General features: G+C 53.7%; 7 protein-coding genes across 7 annotated transcripts; 4 read left to right on the top strand and 3 right to left on the bottom strand.

Moving 5' to 3' along the window:
• Positions 1-1,407: 1,407 nt before the first annotated feature.
• BDP81DRAFT_179725 (uncharacterized protein) lies at positions 1,408-2,525 on the bottom strand. The gene is made up of 2 exons (XM_060582262.1): positions 2,065-2,525; positions 1,408-1,972 (listed from the first exon to the last, which is right to left on the bottom strand). Exons 1-2 carry the CDS (start codon positions 2,428-2,430, stop codon positions 1,784-1,786), a joined length of 555 nt encoding a protein of 184 aa, XP_060448181.1. The 5' UTR covers positions 2,431-2,525; the 3' UTR covers positions 1,408-1,783.
• A 1,156-nt stretch (positions 2,526-3,681) lies between these two features.
• On the bottom strand, positions 3,682-4,466 carry BDP81DRAFT_179707 (uncharacterized protein). Its single transcript, XM_060582261.1, has one exon. The coding sequence runs from the start codon at positions 4,304-4,306 to the stop codon at positions 3,770-3,772; it is 537 nt and encodes a 178-aa protein (XP_060448180.1). The 5' UTR covers positions 4,307-4,466; the 3' UTR covers positions 3,682-3,769.
• A 9,876-nt stretch (positions 4,467-14,342) lies between these two features.
• BDP81DRAFT_459008 (RGS domain-containing protein) lies at positions 14,343-15,266 on the top strand (the record flags this gene model as incomplete). Its single annotated transcript, XM_060593493.1, has 1 exon — positions 14,343-15,266. One exon carries the CDS (start codon positions 14,343-14,345, stop codon positions 15,264-15,266), a length of 924 nt encoding a protein of 307 aa, XP_060448179.1.
• A 186-nt stretch (positions 15,267-15,452) lies between these two features.
• Positions 15,453-16,121, top strand: BDP81DRAFT_512635 (uncharacterized protein; the record flags this gene model as incomplete). Its single annotated transcript, XM_060595799.1, has 1 exon — positions 15,453-16,121. The coding sequence occupies exon 1, from the start codon at positions 15,489-15,491 to the stop codon at positions 16,119-16,121; it is 633 nt and encodes a 210-aa protein (XP_060448178.1). The 5' UTR covers positions 15,453-15,488.
• Positions 16,122-17,266: 1,145 nt separating this feature from the next.
• On the bottom strand, positions 17,267-18,449 carry BDP81DRAFT_469645 (uncharacterized protein; the record flags this gene model as incomplete). Its single annotated transcript, XM_060594529.1, has 2 exons — positions 17,267-17,942; positions 18,006-18,449. The coding sequence occupies 2 exons, from the start codon at positions 18,447-18,449 to the stop codon at positions 17,589-17,591; spliced, it is 798 nt and encodes a 265-aa protein (XP_060448177.1). The 3' UTR covers positions 17,267-17,588.
• A 1,697-nt stretch (positions 18,450-20,146) lies between these two features.
• BDP81DRAFT_313438 (uncharacterized protein) lies at positions 20,147-21,070 on the top strand (the record flags this gene model as incomplete). The annotated part of the gene is made up of 1 exon (XM_060583892.1): positions 20,147-21,070. One exon carries the CDS (start codon positions 20,147-20,149, stop codon positions 21,068-21,070), a length of 924 nt encoding a protein of 307 aa, XP_060448176.1.
• Positions 21,071-24,493: 3,423 nt separating this feature from the next.
• BDP81DRAFT_312922 (uncharacterized protein) lies at positions 24,494-26,086 on the top strand (the record flags this gene model as incomplete). Its single annotated transcript, XM_060583850.1, has 1 exon — positions 24,494-26,086. The coding sequence occupies one exon, from the start codon at positions 24,494-24,496 to the stop codon at positions 26,084-26,086; it is 1,593 nt and encodes a 530-aa protein (XP_060448175.1).
• Positions 26,087-26,146: the final 60 nt, after the last annotated feature.

Genomic DNA, 26,146 nt, shown 5'->3' with positions numbered 1-26,146 from the left:
TAACAGGGAGAAGAGACAGGCGGAAGAAATAATTATACAAGCGCCACCACCAAACTCCTACGACTCCGTAAAACGCTAGGGTCCAGCTCCCACGATCGACCCAGGGGTTCTGAGCTGTCCCGCCGATTTGACACAAGGTGAGATGGTCGCCAAGGGGGGGCAGGCGGGAGGAGTGTGGGCACGGTTTCTCTTCTCAGCCAGCCCCATCTCTTCTTCCGCTTCGCTCCTCGCGCGCAGACTCGTAAGGGTTTTTGGAGGGGGTCCAACGACTCAGGCGGCTGCATTGTCGAGTGAATGGCGCTTCCGAGTGGCGAAAACCCACCGAGATTTTCATGAGAAAGGGGGCTTCGTTGAGAATTCTGTACAACTTGGGTAGTACCCGTTTCCTACTTGCGAGACCAGTTCTGGGTGAGCGGAAACCCCGCGCCGTTTTGCGCGCATAGACTACATTTGTCAAATCGTTGATGGCAAGAAAACTGGAACTCGGGGTTCGCCTTTTACGCTTTCAAGCAGCATTTTCTGCCCGCCAAACCAGAGTGGAGGAGCTGGAATGAAAATGGAGGCGGGTAGGTAGAGGAGCAAACCGGTCAATTCGCTGCCAGGAATCAGCGATCGAGTGCCAAGAGTTTATGCTCGTCTCTTCTGCCACTCCGCGTGTGTCTACCAAGTACTACACGTGTCCGAGCAACATGCAATCCGAGTATTCTCATCCTTTCTTTCTCTTCCGCGGGATCTGGGACGGGCGGCGGAGCCTGGGGATAGGGAGATCGACTTAAAGTTCCTGCCGATCGTTGACAGTACAGACCCGGGCACGAGAACAGGGTCCAGTATCAGTTTAGTTGTGCTCTGCGTGTCTGTATTAGGACATGGAACGTGAGCGGGCCGTCGAGAGTCATGTCCCTCCATGTAGGTATGGATAGCAGCTTGCCTCAAGAGCGGAATTGGGGCACGTTGTGCGGAACAAGCAATCCGAAGGAAGATTAGAAATTGGCCAGGGAGCGGCCTAGTGAATACAGCTAGCAAGAAAGAAGCGATGCTATCCACTGGTTGGCCATGAGATCGCACCATCGACGAAGTCATTCACGGTGTTCGTATTCTCTGCCAGCGACAGCTTCAAACGCTGGCACGAAACGATAGCCGAAGACTGCTCAGACGCTCAAGATCCAGTCCCTGTGTAGATGGCCATCCCACCTTACGCTAGTTGTGGGGACTAGGAGACTCGTCGCCGGGCTGGTGTTTCTAGATTTGATGTCAATGCGGCCAAGAGATTGTGGGCAAATTTGTATCCGTGGTGGTTCGGAGGAAGAGAGAGCGTGTGTGTGTGTGTGTGAGTGTGTGTGAGTGTGTGTGTGTGTGTGTGTGTGTGTGTGTGTGTGTGTGTGTCAAGGGTCAGTCGAGGTCCACAGAAAGCACTGCTTGAGTAAAACGAGACCAACACAGACCCATGAAGACCCAGCAAGTGAGAATATCAACGAACAGATCCTAAGATGTCAAAAAGGAAGATGGATGTATGTTGAGATTGCACTCGAGGGTTTGGTAGCCATCGGGTTTCCTCCCAACAATCCCAACAACGGATGTTGGCCGTGTAGCGCTCAACGCCGCTGCGATACTTGAATCGGCGGCGCGGCGCGACTCGGAGACGGTAACCTATTTGTTGGGTCGGCCGGCCGGGTTCGCCTGGGCATGTAGCCTCCCCGGTCCCGTCGTCCTGGGGTTGGAGTTTGAATCGCATTCGGTGCGAAAGTAAGAGCGTATCATGGGCACCTTCGGTCTTCCTACCGTCCTACGAAGTTACGAGGGCTGGGAGATTGGGGCAGTTGAGGCCGGACGTATTCATTGAAGCGGATGTCGGGTGGGATAGACACGAGTCCACGACAAGTAAAGACCGTCTCTGCGGTGCGATTCGGGGTACCGGCGACGCCGTCGGCGCTACGGAGATCTTTTTTTGCGTCGTTGGGTCCCTGCATCGTACCTTGGACCATTCAGCTGTTGTATTCGTACACCGCAATGCGACACGCTGCTGGAGCGTGGAACTGGGCTGACTCCCAAGGGATCCTCACATACCAATGTATACAATGTCTTGTTCCAAGCTCCAGGTGGTAAACGCCAGGTAAAAGGGCCAAGGTGCATGTGGCAGGCATGGTCCGGGATCAGATGGTTTCGTGGTTGTGGTGTTGAGAATGAAAAAGAACAGCCTTCCATCAAGCATGTGTTCCTTGTCCCCTCCATATCCAACCAAGTCCCCGACACGGGTTCAATTGGCTGATTGCTCCAGCCTCCATTCGGAGACAAGCATCCAGGATTTGGAGAGCGAGTACGTGACTTGCAAGTTGGGGCCTGGGCTAGGTCTCCGTGGTCTCCTGGGGCTCCAGCGAAGTTTGAACAAGATAACCCATGTCGGACGTCGTTCGTTGGATGCTGCCACTGCATCGCCGCGAGCGCGTCAGTGTCAGACTTCAGTGCTGCGTTCCACCCGCAGCCGCCGACCAGTCACCAAGCAGAGGAGGTTGAAGGAGGTTCCACCCCGGTGCCTGCCAGGAAGCATGAGGATACCGCGTGCGTTTGTTGGCGCTCCCACGGACGGAGATTTTGGGGCGGAAGAAGGATCAGGATCCAATTGATGGTCGGGACTCGGGACCAGCCAGCAACGGAGATTGGAAGGTTGCTAAGACGGAAAGGGAAGGATTCTAGAAGCAAGCATTTTGCCACAATGGCTTCTCTCTCTTCCGTGAAGCTTCCACGTCCATTCCGCTTCGGGCTTTTTGGCAGGGAACACAGTCAGACGTGCAGACAGCCCAGACCTGCTTTCATATTCTCGGGAGCAAGGCGGTCGATAGGGCGCTTGGGCGACAACGAATCCCTACTGGTGAACCGTAAAGGGCGTAAGGTAGATTTTGGCTGCAGATTGCTATGGATCGGTGGCGTGGTGCGTGGGCAGTTGTCGGATGGAAATGTCTCTGGAGTCTGCTGTTTGCAAAAGAAGCAGAAAACAAGTGCCATCCGTGCTTGCGTGCCTCCTCAACGTACTTTGCGGATTCCTACCTGAGGCTCACTAAGAGAGCTTAGGCAAGTAGACCTGAGGGCTCTTACATGAGGTGAAGACTGAGTGAGGTAAGCACGCAAGGTACCGTCAAGCTAGGATGGAAGGAAGGTATCGTATCCGTGGCGCTCTTTCCTATTCGATTCTTCAAAGGGCACGGTCACGACTACTTCTTGTGTAGGAAGGTGTGCGTGCTGCCACCTGCCGCCTGCGTGCATAGAATTTTTGCAGGAAGCTTCGCCGCACATCCCTATATTTACGAGTATAACGACATAGCATCTCTGACGCGACCCTTTGTTGATTTTTCCACCTCACCCCCCTCCCCCCCCCCCCCACATCCGAGATGTGGAAAAAAACAAGTCTCAACTATTCGCATTCCAATAGTTAGGTTTTTGGATGTGTCATTCTGCATGAGCATTGCGTTTACTGCTCACTCACAACCTTCTCCCCGTGTTACCTCCGCTGACCCGTGTCATCGTCTTCCGGGCCCTCCCTGACCCTCTTCGTTCTAGATTTATTCCATCCGTCATCCTTGGCCCGCTCTCGGGGTTGTCACGGTATTCTCCAGGCTCCAGCCCCTCTAAACAGTGTTTGCTGATCATCCCGGGGAAGAGCTTGGTAGCAGCTACGGAGTAATAGCTGTTGGTTGACATGATGTCTTCCCATTCATGCGACATGGAGGTGATACACGCAAAGCTCTGGGAATTCAATCGATCCGGAAAGTTATCGTCATGCCCTGATCTGTATCTCTCCACGCACGAACAAGAGGGCGAAACGGAATGACGAGGGGGCAGAAAAGGCCCAAAGTGCGGACATTTGGTGACTTTTCACCAACATGGAGGCCCCAGCAACGGAATCGCCGTTGGACTGGGCCACAAGGACACTTGTGCCACGCAGCCCGACCACCGTCCCGGCGCCCACGGCCCACGCAACATAGCGGTAGCCCCAGCTAATTCCCTCATGGCAATCTACAGTACGGCCACATGCCGTGAGACAATCTGGCTGTTTGCGAAAGAGAGAGAAAGAGAGGAGGGATTGACCCCATCCTTTCGGAAAACGAAGCTTGCCAATCCGTCTACGTCCGTACTCGTGCGAATAGCGTTCAACAAGCTCGTTGATGTTTTCTTTCATTTCAACGGCGCGGTACGGAGTCACGTAGACATCCCTGTCGCGAAGAAGCGGGAGAAATGTTCTGGAAATTGGGCCGACGTCAACCAACAGCTTACAGGCCCATCCGCAACAACGACATGAGGCTGGCATATGCATGGAAGCCTAGGAAATGCGTGGAAGGCAGCAATCGGAAAACTTCTGCAGCGCTTTGCTTCATCGTCCCGAGCGTCAGCATCAGCGTCCAGGTCAGCGACAATGTTAGCAATCGTGATCGCCCTTCTTCGCTTAGAGGTGGATAATTGGGTTCGACTCAGGCTGTTTTGACTTGCCAAGACTGCGTTGGCGGCCGTAACGAGCATCCCAAAGGTAAGCCACTTATAGCCACATTCTGTGGCCCGTCAAGCTTATTCCTGCCGTTGCCACATAGTACCTTTTGCAGCGCTTTTAGTTCAGTTCGCCTGTGGGATAGCTGGGTATGTGTAGTCGGACGGCTCCAAAGCGTTACCGTCCGACGGTGGCAAGCCTCGTCGCAAACGGTCGGCAGAGCTTCCTTGCCTCGGAGACTCAATTGTCAGGACCCCGGATCTGCACGTGCACTCAGTTAGGCCAAATTCGGACGCAGGCCTCGAACACTGATAAGTTTAGTCACCACACAGCTCGCACTCTGAAGGTTACAGTGGACTGGAGTGAATGAATGATGCATGATTAAAGTATCGATAGGATTGTTTGATAATCAGCCGGCTACTGGGTGCTTCATTAATCACTGTCCAGGAATACTCCGATATCGATATTGGAATGGCTATCTACTTCGTACAAATTCCACGACACCAGATGCCGTCGTCATCCTGAGACAACATGATCGACCGCCGGAGTCAGGCAAACCAACCAAAGCAGTCCATCTTGAATCAGGTGGAACTGAGCCATCGCCGGAGACGGAAGAATCGTGAGAAACGGTCTCAATGTTTGATTGTTCGAATGTCTGAGACCATGCCTTGGCGAGGAGAGCCAGTTGATAAACCCCCAACCTTGCAGTCACCCAGTCACCAGTCACCCTCAGCAACCTGGCACGCCTGGCACGCCTGGCAACCAACCACGTTCAAGGGGGCGAGGGGGATCAAGGGAGAAAGAAGGAAACCTGAATTCCTAGGGCCTGTCACGATGTCTCTCTCTCATCCTTCCCGTCTTATGTATCCCGCATCGTCGCATCGGATCGGCCGCCACGCCTTTTACTCCTTTTCGCATCCGGAACGGCTGTAACTGTAACCCTCCCAGCACGCGTTGCGTAAGGTAGCACGGCACAACGGCCAACGACTCCTTCGTCAAACACCAGGCCCCAACCGGGCATGCCGTACGGATGCCCGTAGAACCTCCCTTATGTGAATACTTTAGATGTACGATCAGGGCAACGGTTCCGACTGTATCTCACCACGCACCCCGAATTACACGAGTACTTCCCTGGCACGCTGGGGAATTCCGTGAAAGCCAAGCTATGGGGGAAGAATTCATTGGTTTTCTTTTTCAGATTATCAAGCCACGCATGCCGTTGAGCTCAAGTCGGAACCGGCACGTTGAGACATTTGAAAGCCAAGTCGAGGCGGGTGAGCGGGCACCAAAGCCCGCTCCGTGACATCTAGGTTGTATTAGTATCACGGGCATCAAAGCAGATGCCACACGAAGCCTGCACCCACAACATTCACTAGCCTACATGCCGGCTGCTCTCAACGAACGGAACGGGGGCCATATCTGCATTCTGCATTTGCGTTGATGAAAGTGTGGATGGCGGAAGGTTAGGTACTTTAAGCCCCAGATCGATACTATCGAGCCTTGCCTTCAGCCACACATACCTATCCGTCAAGAGTTGCGTAACCTTCTTTGATTGCAACCAGCAACCGACAACCCACGCACGCCACACAACTTCGGGAACAAAACAACTCTTCCTGCGCCATGTGTTATTATTCCCGAGCAGACGTAGCCTGAACCAGTGAACGCCCCCAGTATGGCAGAGACACGTCGGCATCCCGCACAACACATCCTTTTCCTCTCTCTCTCTCTCTCTGTCTCTGCGTTTGTTAGCTTTATCCCATTCGTTTTCGCTCCCTCAACATTGCTTGATGTTTCTTTTGTTCAACCACCCCTCGATATCTTGGCTCGGCAGCCGCCGGACTTTACCGCAACCTTAACCAAAAGACATATGTGTACGTAAACTTTCGAGGTAGTGCGAGCCCGAAGCATGGTTAAGCGGATGGGGCGCCGCGGGTGGGGGGGGGGGGGGGGGAACGAGTCGGCTTGCGGCGGCAGAGGCGGACGGGGGATGGTGGATGAGGGAGGGGGCGGCCAAGGGTTGTGCTAAGCCGGACTGGTTATCCCGTAGCCCACATGAACCGCACTCTACGTAGTCTTGGTAATTGAATTAGTTCAACCTGCAGACAAAATGATCTGAGGGGCTCTCGCTCGTCTGATGATCCGGCGACAATGAGTTCATTACCATCTCTTCTTTCCAGGTCCAGACTCTAGAGGTTAAGTTGTCGGATTGACATCCGGCGGAGAGGGGGGGGGGGGGGAAACATACCTGGAGGTACTGCGTACGCACCTTTCTAGAAGGTTTCCGTTGGGGGTGAGGATGAGGTCATATGAGGGGGGGACCAGACGGGACGACGTGAAGAACAAACAAAAACGAAAATAGAAGAAAGAGACATTTGCTGAATGCATGTTCTGCCCCATCTTACCTCACCGCGCAGACGCCTTGACTTCCCATCCGAATTATCTCAGTCGCCGGGCACACCTTCGATCGGGGCGGATCGTCCAGCTCTCAATCGCGAATCACTCGTCGCATCTCATCCCTGAACTCCGTAAAGAGTTCTGCTAACTGTCCTGAAGTGTCATACGTCTTACTTCTGCCCAATATCACCCATCCCCCAACGCCCGTCGCGATCTTCGTCGCCATCGCGGGCAGCATTTTGCATATTTGCCATCGTACTTTTTTTTTTGGCTCTTGGGTGGTTAAAAATGCCACACTTGCTCAACTGCCGAACCAGTGTGTGTGTGAGAGTGGTGTGTGCCGTCCGTCTCAGATGTCAGAACCCAAGCGTGGGAACGAACGGAAACGAGGGGCTTGCTTGCTTGCTTGCATTGTTTTTGGTTCCCCCCGATCTCAACTTTGTGATCAATCGCAGACGATCTCATTCCGAGTTCAAGCACTCTCTTAAGAGCTTTGCCCCCGCGGCGTTGTATAAGGAGAGTTAGCTGACGATATATTGCATCGCTCATTCGGCGGCGGCGGCGCAACGTCAAGCGGTAATTTCATGTAGGCGCGAACATCACTATGAGGTATCCAGACCTATCAGAGCCCTCAACGTGGCGGCACATCAAATCTATACGGATAGGGAGAGACTGGCACGACTGGTTCACTAGGATCGAATCGAATTAAATCAAGGGTGCGGGATGCAGAGACCCTTCCTCGCCAGAACCACACCCTTGCATTAACTCTGCCGTTACTCACCCTGACACCCCTCCCCCCTTCTGAAAGGACTATGAATGTCACTTTCTGCTTTCGGAAAGCTGGTGACCAATCTCGCTGGACCGTGGACGGGTGCTGGACGAATTGTACAGTACGGATATACTACATGGGGGCGGGCGGGCTGGGAAGTCATTGGGGGATGGGGCCCGCTTGGGTTAATCTTCCGGGGATTCATCATAACGCGGCAGATCGGATGTTTAGCTATGCAATATCCGTAAAAGATACTGAAAGTTTCTGAACAGCCTGTACTCACCTCCCTTTTTTTAACATCACATTAGCAGTTCCAAGAGGATAAGTATGAGATGCATTCAATGAGAGGGAGAGAGTTCAAAGACCAGTAGGCGCGGTGTACCGTACCCGTGCGTCTATTTGGCATTGTCCTGAAGGAACAGTATGACGGCATATGTAAGACTGCGGCACATCGCGTCACCCACGTCTCACCCTTTTCTTCTTCCCTCTCCTCCTCGTGGATTCTTCCATTGCCGAACGGTAGGAACCCACCACACACCTCTCCGTCTCCCCGTGAGTAAAAAAAAAAATTGTGAGACGTGACGACGGTGTCGAGGAGGGGGAGGGTCTTGCTTCTGGCTCGTCTGAATGGCGCACCCGTACCATCATCGCATGGCGTTATTCCACAATCGGAAAGTCCAATGCCGCATACTACTAGCACGCATGTTGATCAGACATTCGAGCCATAGCATGACATCTTCCCCCCCCCCATTGCTGGTCCACCGCGCCAATCTTTTGGACCTGGGAGTCTTGAATCTTGGGACGGGGAAGGGATTGGTGGCCGGTGGATGTTGATGTAATTAGACACCCACACATTCTTACCTCGGCGGACAAGGCTCCCAGCCAGCTTCGTCTAGTGTGTCACTACACGTGTACTCCGTACCGAAGATTCTGTGTTATGAGCGCCGCCTAGATGCCTACCTAGATCTGGGGAAGGTGGAAAGAGAGAAAGCAGCCGCTCAAGTGGGAACTATGATAATGAGAGTAGAAAGGGGCATTGTTTGCTTGTGCTTGATTCGAAGGAATTAATCACGACAAGGCGTGGAGCACATGAATGTGGAAGAAACTACGCCAAGCCCAAGATCGGCTGGGGAAAGAAGATTTCCAGTGAGATGGATCATGAAGAAGGAAACATTGGACACGGCATCTTGAAGATGGCCTCGGCCCGTTCATGACCACTGTCATGATCCACAGCGTACCGATGCAGAGACGCGGCCGGTGTTGGCGTTGCTTCACCTCAACCATCGTGTACCCATCCGTACATGAGCAGTCGGCCGCCGCTGGTCGGATGTTCTATTTTCTACGCTGGCGGGTCGAGCGCAGTGACGCAGTCGCGCAGATACTACCTAGATACGGTCGTGCGACAGAAGGTGAACAGGAGAAGGTCTGCTGTGGTTCGGGACCTCGGGGTTAGTCGATGGAATGGGTTCATGGAACTCTGAGAGAACGCGAATTCGCTTTCCACTGCTCTGTCACCCATGGGTCCATGGAACGTGAAAACTGCAAGGAGGTGCGAGCCGCGAGTGGCGTGGCGCGGCGTGGCGGCGGCGGCAACGGTAACGGCAGCGCTCGCTCCCTTTTTCTCTCTTACTCTGAGTCTCACATTTGCTCTGTAAGAGCTCTGTAAGCTCGCACGAGCGGCGAGCTAGGGAGTTCCTGGCATTTAGTACTTTTTGCGGAGCCGGCTAGAGAGTCTGAGAGAGAAATACTGCGCGCGACTGCAACTGATTGAATCATGGCGGCCACCGAGGCTAACTGGGAAGCGAAACGGACGGTGAGACGGAGAGATGGCCGAAATAGCAAGGGATCTATTGGAAATGAAAGGCGCCATAGCCCAAAGATGAGTTGTGAGCGCGAGAGAGCGAGGGTGTGAGTACTGCGTGCACGGATAACCCCCTACGGTGTGCTGTGTACTTTGTAGAGTAAGGTCCGGATGGTGTTAGCCTGTTAGTAGGAATGAGTTCGTCTTTCACTTGTAAGAGCATGTATTTTGAGGTGTCAGTGTGTATCCGGATGGTGAGGCTGTGAAGGGTTAATAAGTATGAGGTTCGAGGGTTGCTGATATCATATCTCCAAGGTAGGTAGGTATCCGTATCTCTAGAGTATTAGCCTGAGTTCAGAGTAAGTCCCAAAAGAGGCCAGGTGCGGATACTATGCTGGGCTGGTCATTGATTGTATAAACCGGGCCCTGTCCCACATGTTGCTTTTGGAGATGGAGATATGGCAACGAATGTCTTGTCCAGCACCTCTGGTGGAATCCGTGACATCAAATTACGCCATTGGCATGCGTTGTACGGATACAGACGACAGAGTCGAGGGCTCCCAGCAAAGGTGTCAGATAGTCAGACCCGCGCCGGCGCCCGACGCCTATCGAAAGCTGATGGACTGATGGAGCGACCAGCGGATGAAATGGGGCACGAGATGGGACGGAGGAAGGGGTCAACTGTGGATGGCCAACAAGCGCGTCGAGTGATTGGATGTTGATGGGATGAAACGGGGGAAACGGCCATGGGGCCAAGCCGGTGAAAAGGATAGCCGGCACCGCGATCACGATGACGGTGACGGGTCTGGTCTGCTTCATTTCTTCCTCGAGGCCAATGGAGTCAATGGACGAGGGAATAAGCGCGAAATGGCGAGATGACCGGGGGGACTCGGGAGACCTACAGACTGAGACTACGGTTGAACTGGAGGGATAGGCGAAGCCGACGTAACCCCCAGTTCTTGGCTCCGTACTCCGTAAAAAACGGGCAATGGAACCAAGATGATGAAGCCGAACGGTCGTATCTTGGTGGTCCAGGCCCAGAAGTGCAAACGCAAAATGGGCAGCAAGTCCCTGGTAGACCACAGCCGTGTCTACCCTGCCGAGGCTTACAGTTGAGAGAATATTTGCAAAAAAAAAAAAACAAAAAAAAAAAATACGGGTGCTCCGTACATTTTGCGTGAAATACCATGTGCTGCGAGAAAAAACGAGCATGGAAAACTGTAAAGCTGTAGCTACAACTTTCGACGGGGAAGAAGAGAAGAAGAGAAAAAAAGACCTAGCCTAGACCACCGTAATCCCGCGACCCGCTCCTTTCGATCCCGTCACGCCCGTTATCCCTCACTCTCATCCCGTTCAGTCAGGGCCAGCCCAGCCTATTGCCTATCAGCTCTTGTCTAGGTAGGCAGGTACTCCGTAGACCGTACGGATAGAGGTAGGTACGAAGAGTATGTACCCTCACACGCTTACCTAAGGATGATCCCTGTCTCCTTCCCTTGATCTAATTGTTCCATATGCCTTCCATTTGGGTGTCTCTTCTTTTCCACCGACTTTCCCTAAACGGGTACAATCAGCCCATGCAGTGCCATCATTGGGTCACTCGGACCCCTTTTCGAAGCCTTCTAGCGCACTCTAGGGCGGAGAGGCCCCACTCACACCAATCTGGCCGGGCTCAGTTGATCACGGCTTGTCCCACCCCTTTTCCTTCAGAGTTCACCATGGCTTGTCCCCCAACTTCCCCCCTCCCTTCCGTCACCTTTCCATCCCGTCTTCCATCCGTCTTCCATTTCGTCTTCCCGCCTTTCTTCTGCCGCTGTTGTGCATCATTCCTGTCAGGTCAAGGTCACTTTCCAATTGTTGCTCAGACTGTCACCTCCCCGCCCCCCTGCCGATTGCTAAGCCAACCCTCCGTGCCCTCCAGCTGAAGCTCCTGAAGAGAAGAAGAAGAACAAGAAGAAAACGAAGGAGAAAGGGGGGGGAACCGGGGGGTCAAGGCCACTGTGACCATAATACCGAACCCCCCTTTACGACAATACGACTCCACAGAAGGACGGGGCAAAGAAGACCACTCAAGTCCCTAACCCATCGTCTCTCGGCTACGATAGGATGCTCTGGCTCTTCCGGCCTGCCTCGACTCCAGTCTCGGAAGGGTACTCGGCTTCCTTAGCAAGCCGAAAGTCCCGTCTATGGCAGGCTTCCATTTGGACTCTTTGTACTTCTGGAGAGGAGCTCTGGAGCTTTTTTCCTACACGCAACCACGTTACCACAGGCTACAGCCCAACCGCAGCAAATACTCCCCGCCTCTGTGCCACGGTGTCGTCGCAAGAGCAACGCGTCACTTCCGGGCTGTTAGTCACCACATGCCTCCACCGGTACCCGCCCGCGGTGTTGGTGTAGCTTCAGCGTGTCTTTGTGTAGCTGTATCTGTAGAATACCCAAACCTCTCTCTATTTGTGTCACGATTGTGTAGGTATCGCGTGCACATTGAAGCTTGTTCGCCGTTTACTTTTGAAGACTGGTCTAGGAGCGACATGGAAGTTTAGAAGCAACACAATGCGCATATTCCATCGCTTGGCTTCCATTGGCCACCGGTTGTCTTCTTGCCTTCTCTTTCCGGGCAATGATGTGCCTCCTGCCTCGTCTTGTCTCCTTTGCCCAATGAACCCTGCAAAGCACACAGCGTACTGTTCAATGAGCCATAGGCAATTCCGTCCAGGGTGGGTTGGTCGGTGCTTCTTTTTTTCTTCCCTTCGGCGGTGATACCCGAGTGGATGACCTTAGTCAAGTACCAACACAACGTGTCTTCGCTATGGCCGATACCTTATTCGTGGTCCTTTCTTCGTACCGTCTTTAGCGTGATGGACTTGTTCCCACATCCTGGCAAACTCCCCTTCCGCTGGCAGGCCTCCCCTGCTCGAAAGCCCGCACACATCCTGGGGCCTTTGCCCCGTCCAGCGCCTCGTCCGGGTCTCCCTCCAACAGGCAAGAGCGATTGAATGGACTGGGACCCTCCTGGTGCTGGTCTGGTGGATGGGGCAATGGCCCTGGAGCCTGGGCAGCATGGTGATGGAAGGATGGATCTGATTTGAGGTGCGCAGGCGCTCCCCCTTCTTCTCGCTGAGGGGTGGCACCGTGGCTCAGTGGGAACCAAGGACCTCGGGAATGAAGGTACTGCTACTCGTTGCCATGCCTCGTTGGGTGTTGTCTAGTAGGGGCATTGTCGTCCAAGTACGTACGGATACTGCTCGCAACCCAAGACTTCTGGAACTTGTGGCACATGGCCCTCGACGCGCTAATTCAGTGCGGAGCATTCCCTCTTGCGGGCCCCGTACCTACCTAACCTGACCTTACTCTACCATTCCTTGCCTCGCCTCCTCGCCTACCATAGGCATGATACGGTACGGCCGCCGTCCAAAAAGATACTTGGCCCATGTACTTGTTCTGACTGGATGGATACCAGACGCTTTTTAGCTATCTCATGTCCTCTCCTCTTACCCATCCCCATCAATCCTACCGTTAATGCTTCACCTTCCCTCTCCTTCTCAAACACTCCCGATTCTCTCGAGACAGACATTCTCACTAGTCCCTTTTCCTTCGCCTACTTCCTGCTTCTTCCACTCTCTCACGATACACTGCGGATCATTTCCTCGACACCATCCGTCAACTTCGCCTTGATATCCCCTCAAAGCCAGAAGAGAGATCCATACCGCTGCACGACATCAATCGCCGGCCGCCGTACGAACATCGTCGCCGACTTCACTCTTCGTGCCCGCCACACAACACAACACAACACAACACAACACAACACAACACAACACAACACAACCGCTATTCCGACACGGGTCACCAACTCGCTACCACGTTCTCTCTCATAGCTAGTTCCCTTGTCCTACCAAATTCCAACTTCGAGAGACCTCTCCCACAGCATCGACGAATTCAATCACCACGCTACGCCCCGTATCGTTTATTTCCTTCGATCAGCATCCACTCCCCGAATTCGAACCTGCAAAGACGTCACGTCGCCAAAGCCAAAGCCACGAGCCAAAGGAACCCGTTTGTACCGCATCGTATCCTTGACCGTATTGGACAACCGTCGAACGTGTGGCTTGACTGCATTCCGCATACATTCGCTCAGAACACACTACCACTGGTCTACTTTGGGGCTTCGCTGCACTCTTACTGTTAACTGACTGTCGTCTGCGACATTCTGCAAGCAGCATCTTGCACACTCATTGCCGATTGCGACGAGTCAATCCCATTCCCGTCACCAAGACACTTCTAGCGCCTCCAATCTTGTCTTAGTGCAAGCCTCTTCCCAAAGCCCGCCTGAACGTAGCGCCCTTATCTACAACGCTCTGGGCTATATACCTCCCGTGGGCCCCGTCCCTTTCAGCACAACAGCTCTCCACGACGTAAGCTGTGCTCGCTCTTTTGGACTCAACACAACAACAACAAGCATTTTACACCACATCGATAATTCTTTCTCGACCCACGACTAGCGTTTCTCAACCCGCTCTACCAATTTGTGCAACGAGATCTAGGATCGGTCACTTCATCGACACTTACCGCCAAGGAAGACGCTCTGTGGCAGACGACTCGAATCGTCTCAAAACGAAGGAAGACCACACTCCCGATAGTCACCTGCGACAAGAAACGCCTTCTATGGGGTCGTCGATACAACTCTAGGCAAACAAGACTGCCCTCCGACACCAGTCTGCTGCAATCTTTCCGATCAGCGACTTTTGGCAACTACAATCTCTTCTGCACAAGAACTTGGCGTGGAAATGAAGAGGTCCCGGATAAGAAAACACTCCCCCATCTACCTGAGTCCTTCACCATCGCCCGAGAGGGAACTGCCACCACCCAGTCCGGCTTCAGCTGTCCTGGCCTGGGAATATACCACGATCATGTCGAGGTCGAGACCCACCAGCGGGGCCTTGATGCCCGGCGCCGTCATCTTGACACCACCCACTCTCTCGGAGATTCTCTCTAATACCTCAACGCCGCCATGGACATTGGCAGCCTTTATGGCATACCTTTCTCAGAACCATTGCCTGGAAACCCTGGAATTCACTATGGACGCCGACAGATACCGCAAGGCATACGAGCAGATCATCACCAACCAGGAATGGAATGGCGATGGTAAAGAGTATGTCTGCTCATTGTGGGAGAAGCTTATGCAAGCATACATCATTCCATACGCACCGCGGGAGGTGAACCTTCCTTCACCTGTGCGGAATCATCTCACGAACCTGGACTGCTCCTCAGCCCCTCCTCCTCCAAGCGAACTCAACGACGCCGTCAGAATTGTCTACGAGCTCATGAACGATTCTGTACTTGTTCCTTTCATCGAGTCTGTCCAGCCGGGCCATGGCGATTGCCGTGTGGCGGAGGACGAAGGGCGACCTGGTCGCCTGCGCCTTCGGGCTGAGGGTGCCGGGGCTAGGTCAGACGAGCCCGTGAAGTCTCCCAAGTTCCTACCCCAGCTGACTCTAGGTCGCAGTGGTGCCACAAGTCGATCGGCTTCTGCGTCGGACGAACCCAATGAACGCGAGGGGTTGACAGACGACAGTGGAAGTGCCGTTTCTCCTGGCACTGAGCCAATGACTCCTCCCACTACTCCGCCCACTTCAGACTGGACTTTCAGCACTTCTCCAGGTGGACTTCAGCGAGCATTGACCGCACACAACAACGGGTGGAAGAAGGTTGGCGCCAAGCTGGGTCTCCATCGCAAATCACGCCCTAACCGACGAAACAACCCGACGTCATCTGCTCCAGTCAACGATGGGGACGTCACCATGGCTGAAGCCAGCCAGAGCAACCCTTTATAGGAACCAGAGGTCATGCCATCAACTACATCCACCACACCAGCGACATCATCTTCTCACCTCCCTCTGGACGGCTTCTCACGTGTCCGTCACCTTTTTAACCCGTGGGAGGAGCCTCACCCAGGCAAACGACTACCTCTCGCGGCGTCAGAGGCCAGCAGTGAAATTAAGAAGGTTGCTTTCGCTGGTCCACAACACATCAGCAATGGTGGATGTAAAGGTGGCATGGCCGCAAAGGAATTCAGCGCATATCACAACCAACGACCTTGGATGGTACGACGCCCTATTCGTGTTCGATCGCGAACCAACACTCCCGCTCCTCTGAGGATCACGACGGAGATATCTGAAGACACCAAGTTGAAACCCATCCCTGTTCACAACATGGGAATTATCTCTCCCGCGGCGTCCACTCCAGCCATACCTCCTGCTGTACCAGAAGATTCCGGCGAAACGACGGGCAGAGAGGTTACCGACGAGTTGGCCGCCAAGGAAATCGACGCAAGCGAGCTGCCTTTACCTGCATCTCCGCCAATCGATTGTCGGTTTACGGATTTCTCGAACCTGCTGGGCATCAACGTTCATCCTCCACCAGAGGATGAGGCTGTTGCAATGCCTCACGACGAGCCTGCATCATATTGCCATGCCACACCTGATGAGGATCTCTATGGATGGGATGCCGAGCTTGAGCGGCAAAGCCAGCAGAGCAGCCCAGTCTTGCCGTACTCGTGCGACGCTGATTACCAGTACCGACGGACGAGCATGACGAAGCGTAGCCTCTTGCACCGAGTCTTCAGCATGGGAGGTTCACCGAAGGACATCAACATTGAAGTGCGCCGAGCTAGCAGCACCTCGAGCTAGCATCTTACCTCCTTTTTCTCATTTTCGTATTTCTGTTTCTTTTTTTCGTTTGTTTTTTTTGCTTAAAGCAAAGCCATGATACCAATTTCCTCTCCACCCTTCTCGGCGTTTGCCCAGCATTCCCACTTCGACTTTGTATTCTGGCATCACATTACAAATCACCTGGCGGAACAACATTATCATACATGCATTACTGGGGAAGCAAAAGAGAAATGATAGACATAGGTTCAGGACATTTTGAAGTGGAGTTTTTGTGGCATTTATATGGCTCGGCCTGGAAAATTTCCCGATGCATTGCGAGGAGCTTTGGCCGGCAGCGGTCGGTTTTTAACCGTTTGATTATTTCTTTCTTTTTTTGGTTTATTTATTTTTTTCACCTCAGGCAAAATAGGGAAGCAAAAAGCATTGGTTGCGCAGGGCCCCAGAAGATGTTAAGGAAACGCTACTGGGAGCATGTTGGCATATTTGGGACGACTGAGACGAGGATGATGACTGTATTTTTTAGATGTGCAATAACATCATGAACCACCAACTCTGCTGTGTCAACTCTGTGATGAAGCTTGAATCCCATCTGGTTCTAGAGGCAAAGGCTGTTAAACCAAACGCCTGTCTGACATTTTGTGCGGGCAGTAAATGTGAACTTCTCATGGGTAGATCATGTCTGCTCTCACGGTGTGGCATGGGATATGTTATTCCTAAGCACTTTGAATGAATCCTTTCTTTGCGACGCGTGAGAAACTTAACCTCCTTGTCCGAACAACAACAATGCCCTGATCCGAGCAGTTTTCTACGCCAATCTGGCTGCCGCCGTGATACCCGTCCTCCTTGACTATGAACTATTTGGTAGGGAACAGTGACTGTAGAGAGAGGTGGCAGCTGGGCTCATTCAACCATGGGTATCCCCCTTACCTCATCGTCGATCGAGTCTGCCCCGAGGTTTGGATCGTGTCGAATAGTTTTGCTGAAGAATCGCCGCTCACTTGGGCCAGCTGAAATACCGGTCTAGGTTTTCTTGGGTCTGGAAGGTGATCTTGATATCTTTTGGATTGGTGGAAGTTCTTCTAGTCCAAAGTCTAACAAGGTCTATCAAGTCACTAGCTTAGACGATCTGTTGAGTCTCGAAATATCTCATGTCTATCATGTTTGAGCAGCCGCTTCAGCTAATGTAATTATACTGCAAACGCCTTGTTGTACTGCTCGTCGGATTACACTCTCTTCTCTATAATGCTGGTCGACCTTTTTTCGTCCAACTGACCCCTCCAGTAAGGTCTCCCTACCGACACGATAACCTACCGGTGTAAATATTGATATCTGACAGACAGCCTTGAGCGACTACGCAAGGAGCCCCGTGCTCTCATCACCCCTCCCTCTTCTACTCTTCCAAGTTCTGTACCTCGTCTGGTCCATCCTGGCGATGGTCCGTAAGACGCCGTATGGTCATCCCGTCTGGGCCTGTCCCTTCCAAGTCTACAGTGCCGCCGATCCGCCTGGTGACCCGGGGGGACTGGACCCTTCAACGGGAATGTTTTCTCTCTCACCATGTCGAGGTGACCTCGTGGGAGGATCTGGTATACTCGGCGGAGACGGCGGCTGCAGCCGTCCGTGGTGCTCAACTTCGGTCAGATTGCTGGGCGTCTGTGGCTGCCATGTGTTGTTCATCACATCGTCAGTGTGAACTGGTGCTTGTCGCGAAGTCTGCATCACTGATGGACTGTTATATCCAGAGACGACAGCGGTTGGTCGTGGCAATAGTAGTTCCGGTGGGAAACGTGCAGTGCGTCTTGGTTCGCTTTGTCGCAAGCCCCTCGGTAGCTGAACGATCTGTCAGGCGGTCAAGGTCAGCCAAAACGCTAAATGATCCCAGAATTCTGAGCAACGACCTACAGTTCCAGGGTGGTTCGTTGATGTTGTTACTCTTGCTGTCGCGGAGAAAGGCAGAGGGAGCGGCAACCTCGGGGTGTTTAGGCCCGGTATCAGGTCCTCGTAGGTATCTTCCATCGTCTCGTTTCCATAATCTTCTTCATCTTCGTCATTACTGGAGGATGTGTCCATCTTGTCACTATCCTCGACAATAATATTATCGTCATCATTGGCCTGGTTGAGGTCGGTTGGACTGAGTTGTGTCTCGGTGCCCTCCTGGTCGGGCAGAATATCGCCTGGCAAGAAGCGGAGTGGCAGCGAAACGCGACGTAGGCTACTCATAGATGATTGCAGACTCGTAACGTTGTTTTTACCTCGACCGCCGCGGTCATAGGCCTTGCGCTGACGTTCATATTGCTTGACCTCTGAGAGGGTGACGCGAATGACGGTAGGACTTAGGCGCAACATTATTGATCAGATCGGTTCGTATCATGACCCATCAGACTCCCCAAAAGCCGCTTGAGAGAGCACAATCAATATTTTAGTTCAACGCGATGGATGTCATCCGACATTAACAATTACTAGTCTCGCAACAACAAGTCGGGAGGAAGGCACAGCCCGGAGACTGCGGGAAGTGGCCAAGTCACTACCGAGTGACATGCCAACCGCGACCTACCGCTGCAGGAAAGAAGATACCGCGAACATCCCACGAGCAGGAATCATCTACGGCAAGGCACAGAGGGCTGCGACGGGATGAAGTGTCGTTCACGAAGTCAAAGTACGATCATGTTAGCTCTAACGAGCCTCAGCGGATTGACTACGAAGTGCGCACGCCGGACTCCATCTACTTTGGCACACAACTACATACTATTACCATGCTTGCATTGCTACTTTAGACGTGAACTCGGATGGCAATATCGCCAGAAGACACTTTGGGCTAGGACCTAATGGTAGTTGAGGAAGCCGTCCCCATTTTTCAACTATCGAGGCCACCGAGGAGCGAATATTCAGAAAACGGGGGCACATCATTTACTTAGCGTGGGTAATCGCAAAGTCCCTGGATATATTGTAGCGAGGCGCGCAATGCGACGATGGGCTGCAGCTGTAGCAACTACGGGCAAGCATGCGTCCCAGCCAGCCCTGATTCGGCATGGGCGCGTTGGGAACAAGGTACAAGTTTGCCTCGCGTGCCTCGTTTGCTGATACAACGGGGACTGACTGATGCTAACTCTATGGGGAGACCTGAGCTGATGGGTGGAGACATGAGTACCAGCCTTTGCCTCTGTTCTGCAAGCATTGTAGAAGTCTCTTCTCAGACGAGCCAAGATGGTGCGCCCGTGCTCAAGATGATCTGTGATACGCCCAAACTCACTTACCATCCTGGAGCTGTGCTTTCCTTACTTGGCTCGACGGGTACGTACAGATTGCCCTAAGCTGAGCGTCTCTCCGCAGCGACACTTCCTGAGAGACCGGGGTACCGGGGGTAGGACGGCTCGCAAATGGAAGGCGGCGTCCCCTTGTCTACCACGCATCCAACCCTCCAGGTCCAAACCTTTTCGTCGGCCCTTTCCTGCCTCTTACCCGTTGCTCGCGTTTTCCTTCCGTCTCTCCAATTGACCTTGTAGGATACAAAAGGATAGCTCCTTCTGCTCTCGCCCACCTCTTACTGACGGCGCCTTCCCTCCCTCTTCCTTACCACAGTTCATCCACTCTCCTGCCGCATCTCGTCTAGTCTTTGTCTCTGGGACAACCTCAACCTCAACTTCCTTCCTGCTACACCTACCAAACCTGAACTCTTACATGCCTGCTTCCTGCCATCTCGTCAGACGCCTTCCCACACTTCCATTAACTGCTCAGCCTCCCATCTGGTCCTGAACAGCTTCTTCCTTCTTTCAACCAACCTGCTCCAACCCATCATCACTCGGGTCTAGCCATCTCATCCTACCAATTACCATCCGCCATCCATCATCCAGCCGTCACCATCTTGTTAACCTTCACGACCGCCTCGCCAAATCACCGTCCTCAGATACTCCCACACAACACAACCATCCAGCCACTAGACTTTGCAGCAACGTCTTGCTCAACTACTAACACATTGTGATTCGTAAAAGAGTTACTTGAATCTGAAGTCTGAACTTACCTTACACAGGTCTAACAATACAGCCATGTCTCCTTTCGGTCACTCCTTCTCCGCTGCCTCGCCCGTCATGGCTCTCCCTCCCCAACCCGCCCATCAAGCGAGCTTCGGCATGGAATCATACTCCCCCCAGGCCGCGCCTTTTGGCCAGCCCACCGCCTTCAAACGCTGCCCTGCGCCGCCCGCAATGCCTCTCGGAAGCCTCCGAGTCGCTGGTCGCAAACGTTCGCGCGACGAGGCCGCCCCCAACCTGGTCACCGACGAGCCTGAACCCCATACCGCACCCAAAGAACCCGAGGAAGAGTGGGAGTACGGCCCTGGAATGGTTCTCATTAAGAAGGGTAGCTACGTCGCGGATGCCGGCAGTCAATCTGGCACCTGGGTCGAAGAAAAGGCTGCGCAAGACGATGTTCGCAAAACACAAGAGGCCATCACACGTCTTCACGAACAGCAAGAACGCCCATCTCTACGCAGCAACAAATCTCAACGCCTCACCCAGGCCGTCATGCCAAGCCTCCTCGCCGCCCAGCCAGCTATGGCGTCTACATCCACAACTCTTTCATCGGAGAGCTCTGCGCAACCAGTCGTCGATCAATTCACCCTGCACCTCGGCATTGGCTGGAGACGTATCAGCGAAGACGAACACATTCAAGCCGCAGCACGCGGTTGGGCCCGCTTCATTGAGAACCACTACCCTGTTTCCTCTGCCACTATCCGGCTGGAAAGCAAGGGGCTACAATCATACCTTGTTGAGGCCGCGGAGGGTTTCTTCCTCTTCGCAGAGGACCTCCGTCAAGGCCGCCTTGTTAGCAGAGACGCAGAGGGCGCAATGCGGAACCTCCAGTGCTCGCCTCCCACTTTTGACGGTCAAGAGACGTTACTTGCGACTGAGTCTCCCGCAGCAGTGGAACCAGCCAACATGATGGAGGCTGACAGCAATATGGTCATGTAAAGCGGCCACGAGATACACAGCGGCGCGTTCAGTTTTATTTCATTTTCCTGGGAATCACATTACAAAACGGCAAGGTCTGGGGGGCGCAATGGTCTTTTTTCTAAGAGGTTCACTTGGTGGGGTCGGGTTGGATGGGTTGAGTAACCTGACTGAGGGTACATCACATCATCATGGCAAGCAAACGAAGGCCGGCCAGCGGAGAAAAGGAAGTCTTAGTCTGGGTACATCATTTATGGAACCCGGTCGCAACAGACTAAGGTAGTCTGATTTATTTTCTGCTTTTTTTCGCGTTCAACTACCGCATAGGAGAGGCCAATATGCGATGCTAGCAAACCTCAAAATTTAAGAGGAAATATAACTAAATTCAAACAAAGTGCCATTTTCTCGTAACCCAACGCGTTGAGTTCATCGTCTTCACCTCGAGTATATGCTGTTCTTTGGTCTTGGCCTAAGAGTGCGATTTTTCTCGGAACGCGGTTTGCAGCGTTGCCGAGGCGTCCAAGGACGGTTTGCAAGACAAGAAAACCTTGATAGCGCTCGATGGCCGATGCAAACCCGAGTCAAGAGTCTTGAAGCGAGTGGCCTTGGATGAGACGAGACAAGGTGGACGGGCCTGCTAACCTACCTTAGTGTGCGATGATACGACGGACAGGTATGTGGGTGTAAGTGCCAATTCCGTCGGTCTTGTGTGACAGGTTGGACAGTCAGCGCCAGTGGGGTCCAGTGCGAGAGCCAATGGGCAAAGCAAACCAAGCGACGCTGGCTGTCGGCTGGAGCACGAGACTCAGCTCGACACATTGTGTGAGCGAGAGGGGAGCATCGACCTCCGCCCCCAGGTGAGAGAGTGACTGAGACCGTGAACGGTGAGGTGAGACCCTGGGCACACTGGCACACTGGCAGTGACTGGGAAAGGGGTCACGACTCACGAGCCCAACGAGGGTCACGGGTGGGTTGGAAGAACGGCAACATCCAGCAGCTTGCAGGGCGCCAGAACAGAAATGGGGTCGGCAGAGTGATCAGTGATGCACCCACCTCAGACTCCAGGAGTGAGAGAGTGATGGTCGCTCACTGGATGGATCGGCTTGGTTGGTGGGATCACTGGTGTATCGAGGGCAGCTGGGTTCCTTGTCGCTCGCGCGCCCGTCAACCTCTTCTGCCTCCGAAGTTCCATTGCGTGACATTGTGAGGGCCGCACGGAGGGTTGCGACGAGCGGGCAACGGTGCAACGCACATTGAAGTCGTTCCATTGGCCACAGACCTTGAGTTTTCATTGGACACGAAGAAGAGAAGACTGGGGCGAGCTGGCTGTGGACCTGTGGGGCAATGAGCAGGTGGACATGGCCAATGAAAGAGTTAATTCGAGTGGATAGGAACAGGAGATGACGGAATACTTTGATCGACATGCAAGCTTGAGTGTGGTTCGGGGTACCCGGCTATTACCAAGGTTGTGGCCAATCACGAGCTCTTGACCACGGGATCCAGCCGAGCCGTCAAAATCCGGAGGCTGGCTGGCAGGACCAGGACTGGAAGGAAGGAAGAACAGCTCAGGAATGGAATCCAGGATGATTCCCGTTCTGTCTCACGTGACGAGACTGCTCCGATTGATTCAGGATCGGACCTCTTTCCCCACCTTCAACTAGGTATCTAGTCACGTCCTAAGGTAAGGTAGCTCAGTTCATTGCACCTGACCTTGGCCGATGTCTTCGCGGTTGGCTCCATTACCTTAGAGGCAGTTGCGAACCTGCGAGAAAGACAATGTCGTGACCTGGCAGCCACCGGGGTGGCCAAGGTGAGGTGCATGTGGGAAAGCACGGGAGGCCCAGTGCCAGCCAGTGTGCGAGTCTGCGAAGTCTGCCTTGCCAGCATGCACGATGATGCCCCCTGCATCTGTTCGCCTCATGAGGGTATCCTCAAGCAACCTATGGTTGGGCGACGGTGAGAGGAGGCGAGTGGTCTGCATCCAGTATCGGCAAGCGTAGGCTCGGAGGGAGGTGGGAGGCAACTTTTAATTCATCGTCGTCCTATGAAGACAAGCACACTGCGTGACTGCTAGGATGACTGGGAAAGCCTGGGAAAGATTTCTTCTTTTTCTTAGGTAGGTTCCGTTACAAGTATCAAGGCGGATTGTCGCTTCCTTGCTCCTTGGTACATTGACTCAACCTTTGCACTGTCAACTGTCACCCATCATCCCGACTTTACTTGCCTTACAGTACCTTACTCAGTAGTTGTACCTTGTTCTTGTCGCACGTTTGGTTGGGTGATGGAGTAAAAACTCATGTGTGCCTCAAACCCTCTTTGCCTCTGTGAAATGATTCTCTGAGCGCTTCCAGGTTCCTCTCCCACTTTCAGGTTCCATTGCGCCTGTCTTCGCCATCTTATTGGCAACTGCACAACGCAGAGCTTGCTCACCCTGTCCCTGTCCCACTTCTCGTCGCCGGCGCCGTCGCAATAACCTGGCTCACCCTTCACTCTTTGGTTCTACGCGTCCGACACACGTCTACGGATGCAGCTGTTTTCTCTTCCTGCTCTGGACCGGCACTCGGCCAGGCACCTTAATCTAAGCTCTGCTGCCATCTTTTGAAGTCTTCGGTACGGTCTTCAGTCTTGCCGCATCACGGGGTGCTCGCTACCTTATTCGTATCAAGTAGCGTCGTCGCTTTCAAGACCCCTCCCTCCGAGTCACCGCTCACCAGGGTCTCAGACTCTTGCCTGCTCGTCTTGCTTCTTGATTTCTCCATCTCGGTCGTCCTCGTGCTGATTACCTCACCGGCCACCCCAAGACCACCCCATTCGACCAGCAACAAATCAACACATCTATCCGTACAGCTCGACTAGACTCGGGTCTTTCTTCTAATCTCTTCGCCGCCGCCGTAGATATCCTTGGCATCGCCGTCGCCTTGCTCCATCACCACACACTGCATTTCTAGCTCCCGCCATCGCAGCTATCTCATCTTGTCACCGGCGCACGCACGCTCGCACACTCCTCCCCCGCGCATCGCGACACGAACAAACCCAGCCGCCCATCCGCTCCCCGCCTCTTCACCTTTTCTTGGTGCAAGCAGTCTCGTAGCTCTTAGCTTGGAGCTCTCTTGTTCTCAACACCTCGGCTCGGTTCTGTCACACTCTCGCACGCCTCCGTTGGTGTTGCTCTTGTGCGCCCGCTATCGCAAAATCACCACCCAGAACCTGTTAAGCCCGTCAACAAGCTTCCCCGTCACCCAAAAGTTGCCATCCTTTGGTCGACACCTCTCCGCCACTTGTGCGCGCTTCTTGCGCGCTCGTTGTGTCGCATCTTCGCTTACTGCTTGTCCACCTAAAGGGACCCCAGTGCGCGCGTTCCTCCATGTCCGAGCCGCCGTAGGCCGTCAGTCCCTCCTCCGACCCTCGCAGCTTTGGTTTCGATAGAGTCGATACGCCTTCTTCATGGTCTCGCAGCCCGATTCCGCGTCCTCCCTCACCCTGCGAGGCCCCTCCTCGGTCGTTTCGCGTCCTTCACTATCTCGCACGAAGCGATACAATAGGTCCCACGTCGGCGGTTCATCCTATATCTCCCAGAATGAGTTCCCAGTCTTCAACAATTCGGGCGATGTCGAGATCATAGTCAAGGCTGGTGGCCACCAAAACCGTTATCTGCTGCATCGTCACACCCTCACTCAGTGCTCCGGCTTCTTCGAGGCCAGCACGAGTCTCGAGTGGTCCAAAGCAGTTTCGGATGGTGCTTCCAATGACTTGCCTCGTATTAGCGACGGCTCTTCATTCGACTCGTACAACCATTCCAGCCGGGCTTTGACGACTTCATCTACACCACCAAGAAAACGTTGGCGCTACGAATTGGATCCAGGCACGGGGGATGGCGATATACCAATGCTGGTACAAAAGGACGATGATCGCTCAAAGGGTCTGAGCGCGGGCAACTCTGGGTCTCTGTTTGGTTCTGGCAGCGCGGTCAACGGCGATCAGCCCTCGTCATACTCGCGGAGCAAGACGTCGGGCCCTTCCCACTCCTCGTCGGCGCACTCGAACCACAACTTTTTCCGCTCCGTTGCCAATTTGAGCCTCGTGCAGAGCTCGACGACGTCGGCGGCAAGTCAGCCGCTTTCGCAGGTCGACCAGGATCTCCTCCGCGACTACGACAACCTTTTCCGCATCTTCTACAACCACTCCCCGATTCTCGACGGCGTCAACATTGCGGATGCCTACGTTCAGTGCAAATCTCTCATCACCTTGGCAGACCTATATGATGCATTGGCCGTGGTTGGCCCTAGGGTTGACCACCATCTGCTTCAATTTCAGTCGCGACTATGGAAGCAGATTGCCAAGTATCCCATCTCATATCTACGTCTTGGCTACCTTGCCCGCAGCAGGGTCATTTTTCAGGAGGCCTTGATTCATGTGGTCGGGCAATGGCCGGCAGGAGAACGCAGCCTCCGTGCTGCGCTTCCTGACATTGTCCTGGACATAATCGAAGACAAAGTCGACGAGCTAGAAGAGGTGGTCAGCCGAGTCGAAGGCCGTCTCTTTCGACTGAGCTTGATGACAGCGAGGGGCGAGCGTGTCACACCTCAAAATAACTATCTCGACTGGTTAGCCGTAAGCCTGTTCCGCCAGTGGCTGGCAGACAACACCAGTCCTCCGCCTCCAGACCGGCGAATCCAGAGCTCCCGCGACGGTCGGAATGGAAACTCACAGCAGCTGGCCCTCCCGACAGCTGTTCCGCCATTGGCTACGGTTGGCCGTACATATCGCACCCTCGGCGACTCTTCGTCGGTTTATCTCGGCCACGATGAGTGCAAGCGGTTCTTGAAATTGACACCTGAGATGTACAGCCGGGACAATCTCCGACGATTTGAGAAGCGCATCGACGAGCTCAAGCTGATGGCTCGCAACATTGTCCGGCCGCTCATGGGTAGTGGCCTAGAGCTGGACATTAATAGTGGAAGGGCCGCCGATGGAATTGGCTACCTCACGTGCATCACTGTCGGGGATCGTGACCTTCCTTGGCATGGTGAGCATTGATACGGAAAAATTGACTCTGATGCTCGGCTAGATTACGGCTGCAGAACGAGACGAAGAAGC

The sequence above is a fragment of the Colletotrichum phormii genome (assembly GCF_030913505.1).
Source record: "Colletotrichum phormii strain CBS 102054 chromosome Unknown BDP81scaffold_5, whole genome shotgun sequence".
NCBI lineage: Eukaryota > Fungi > Ascomycota > Sordariomycetes > Glomerellales > Glomerellaceae > Colletotrichum > Colletotrichum phormii.
The sequence above is the reverse complement of the archived record's forward strand: the minus strand, read 5'-3'. Positions and strand labels throughout refer to the sequence as shown.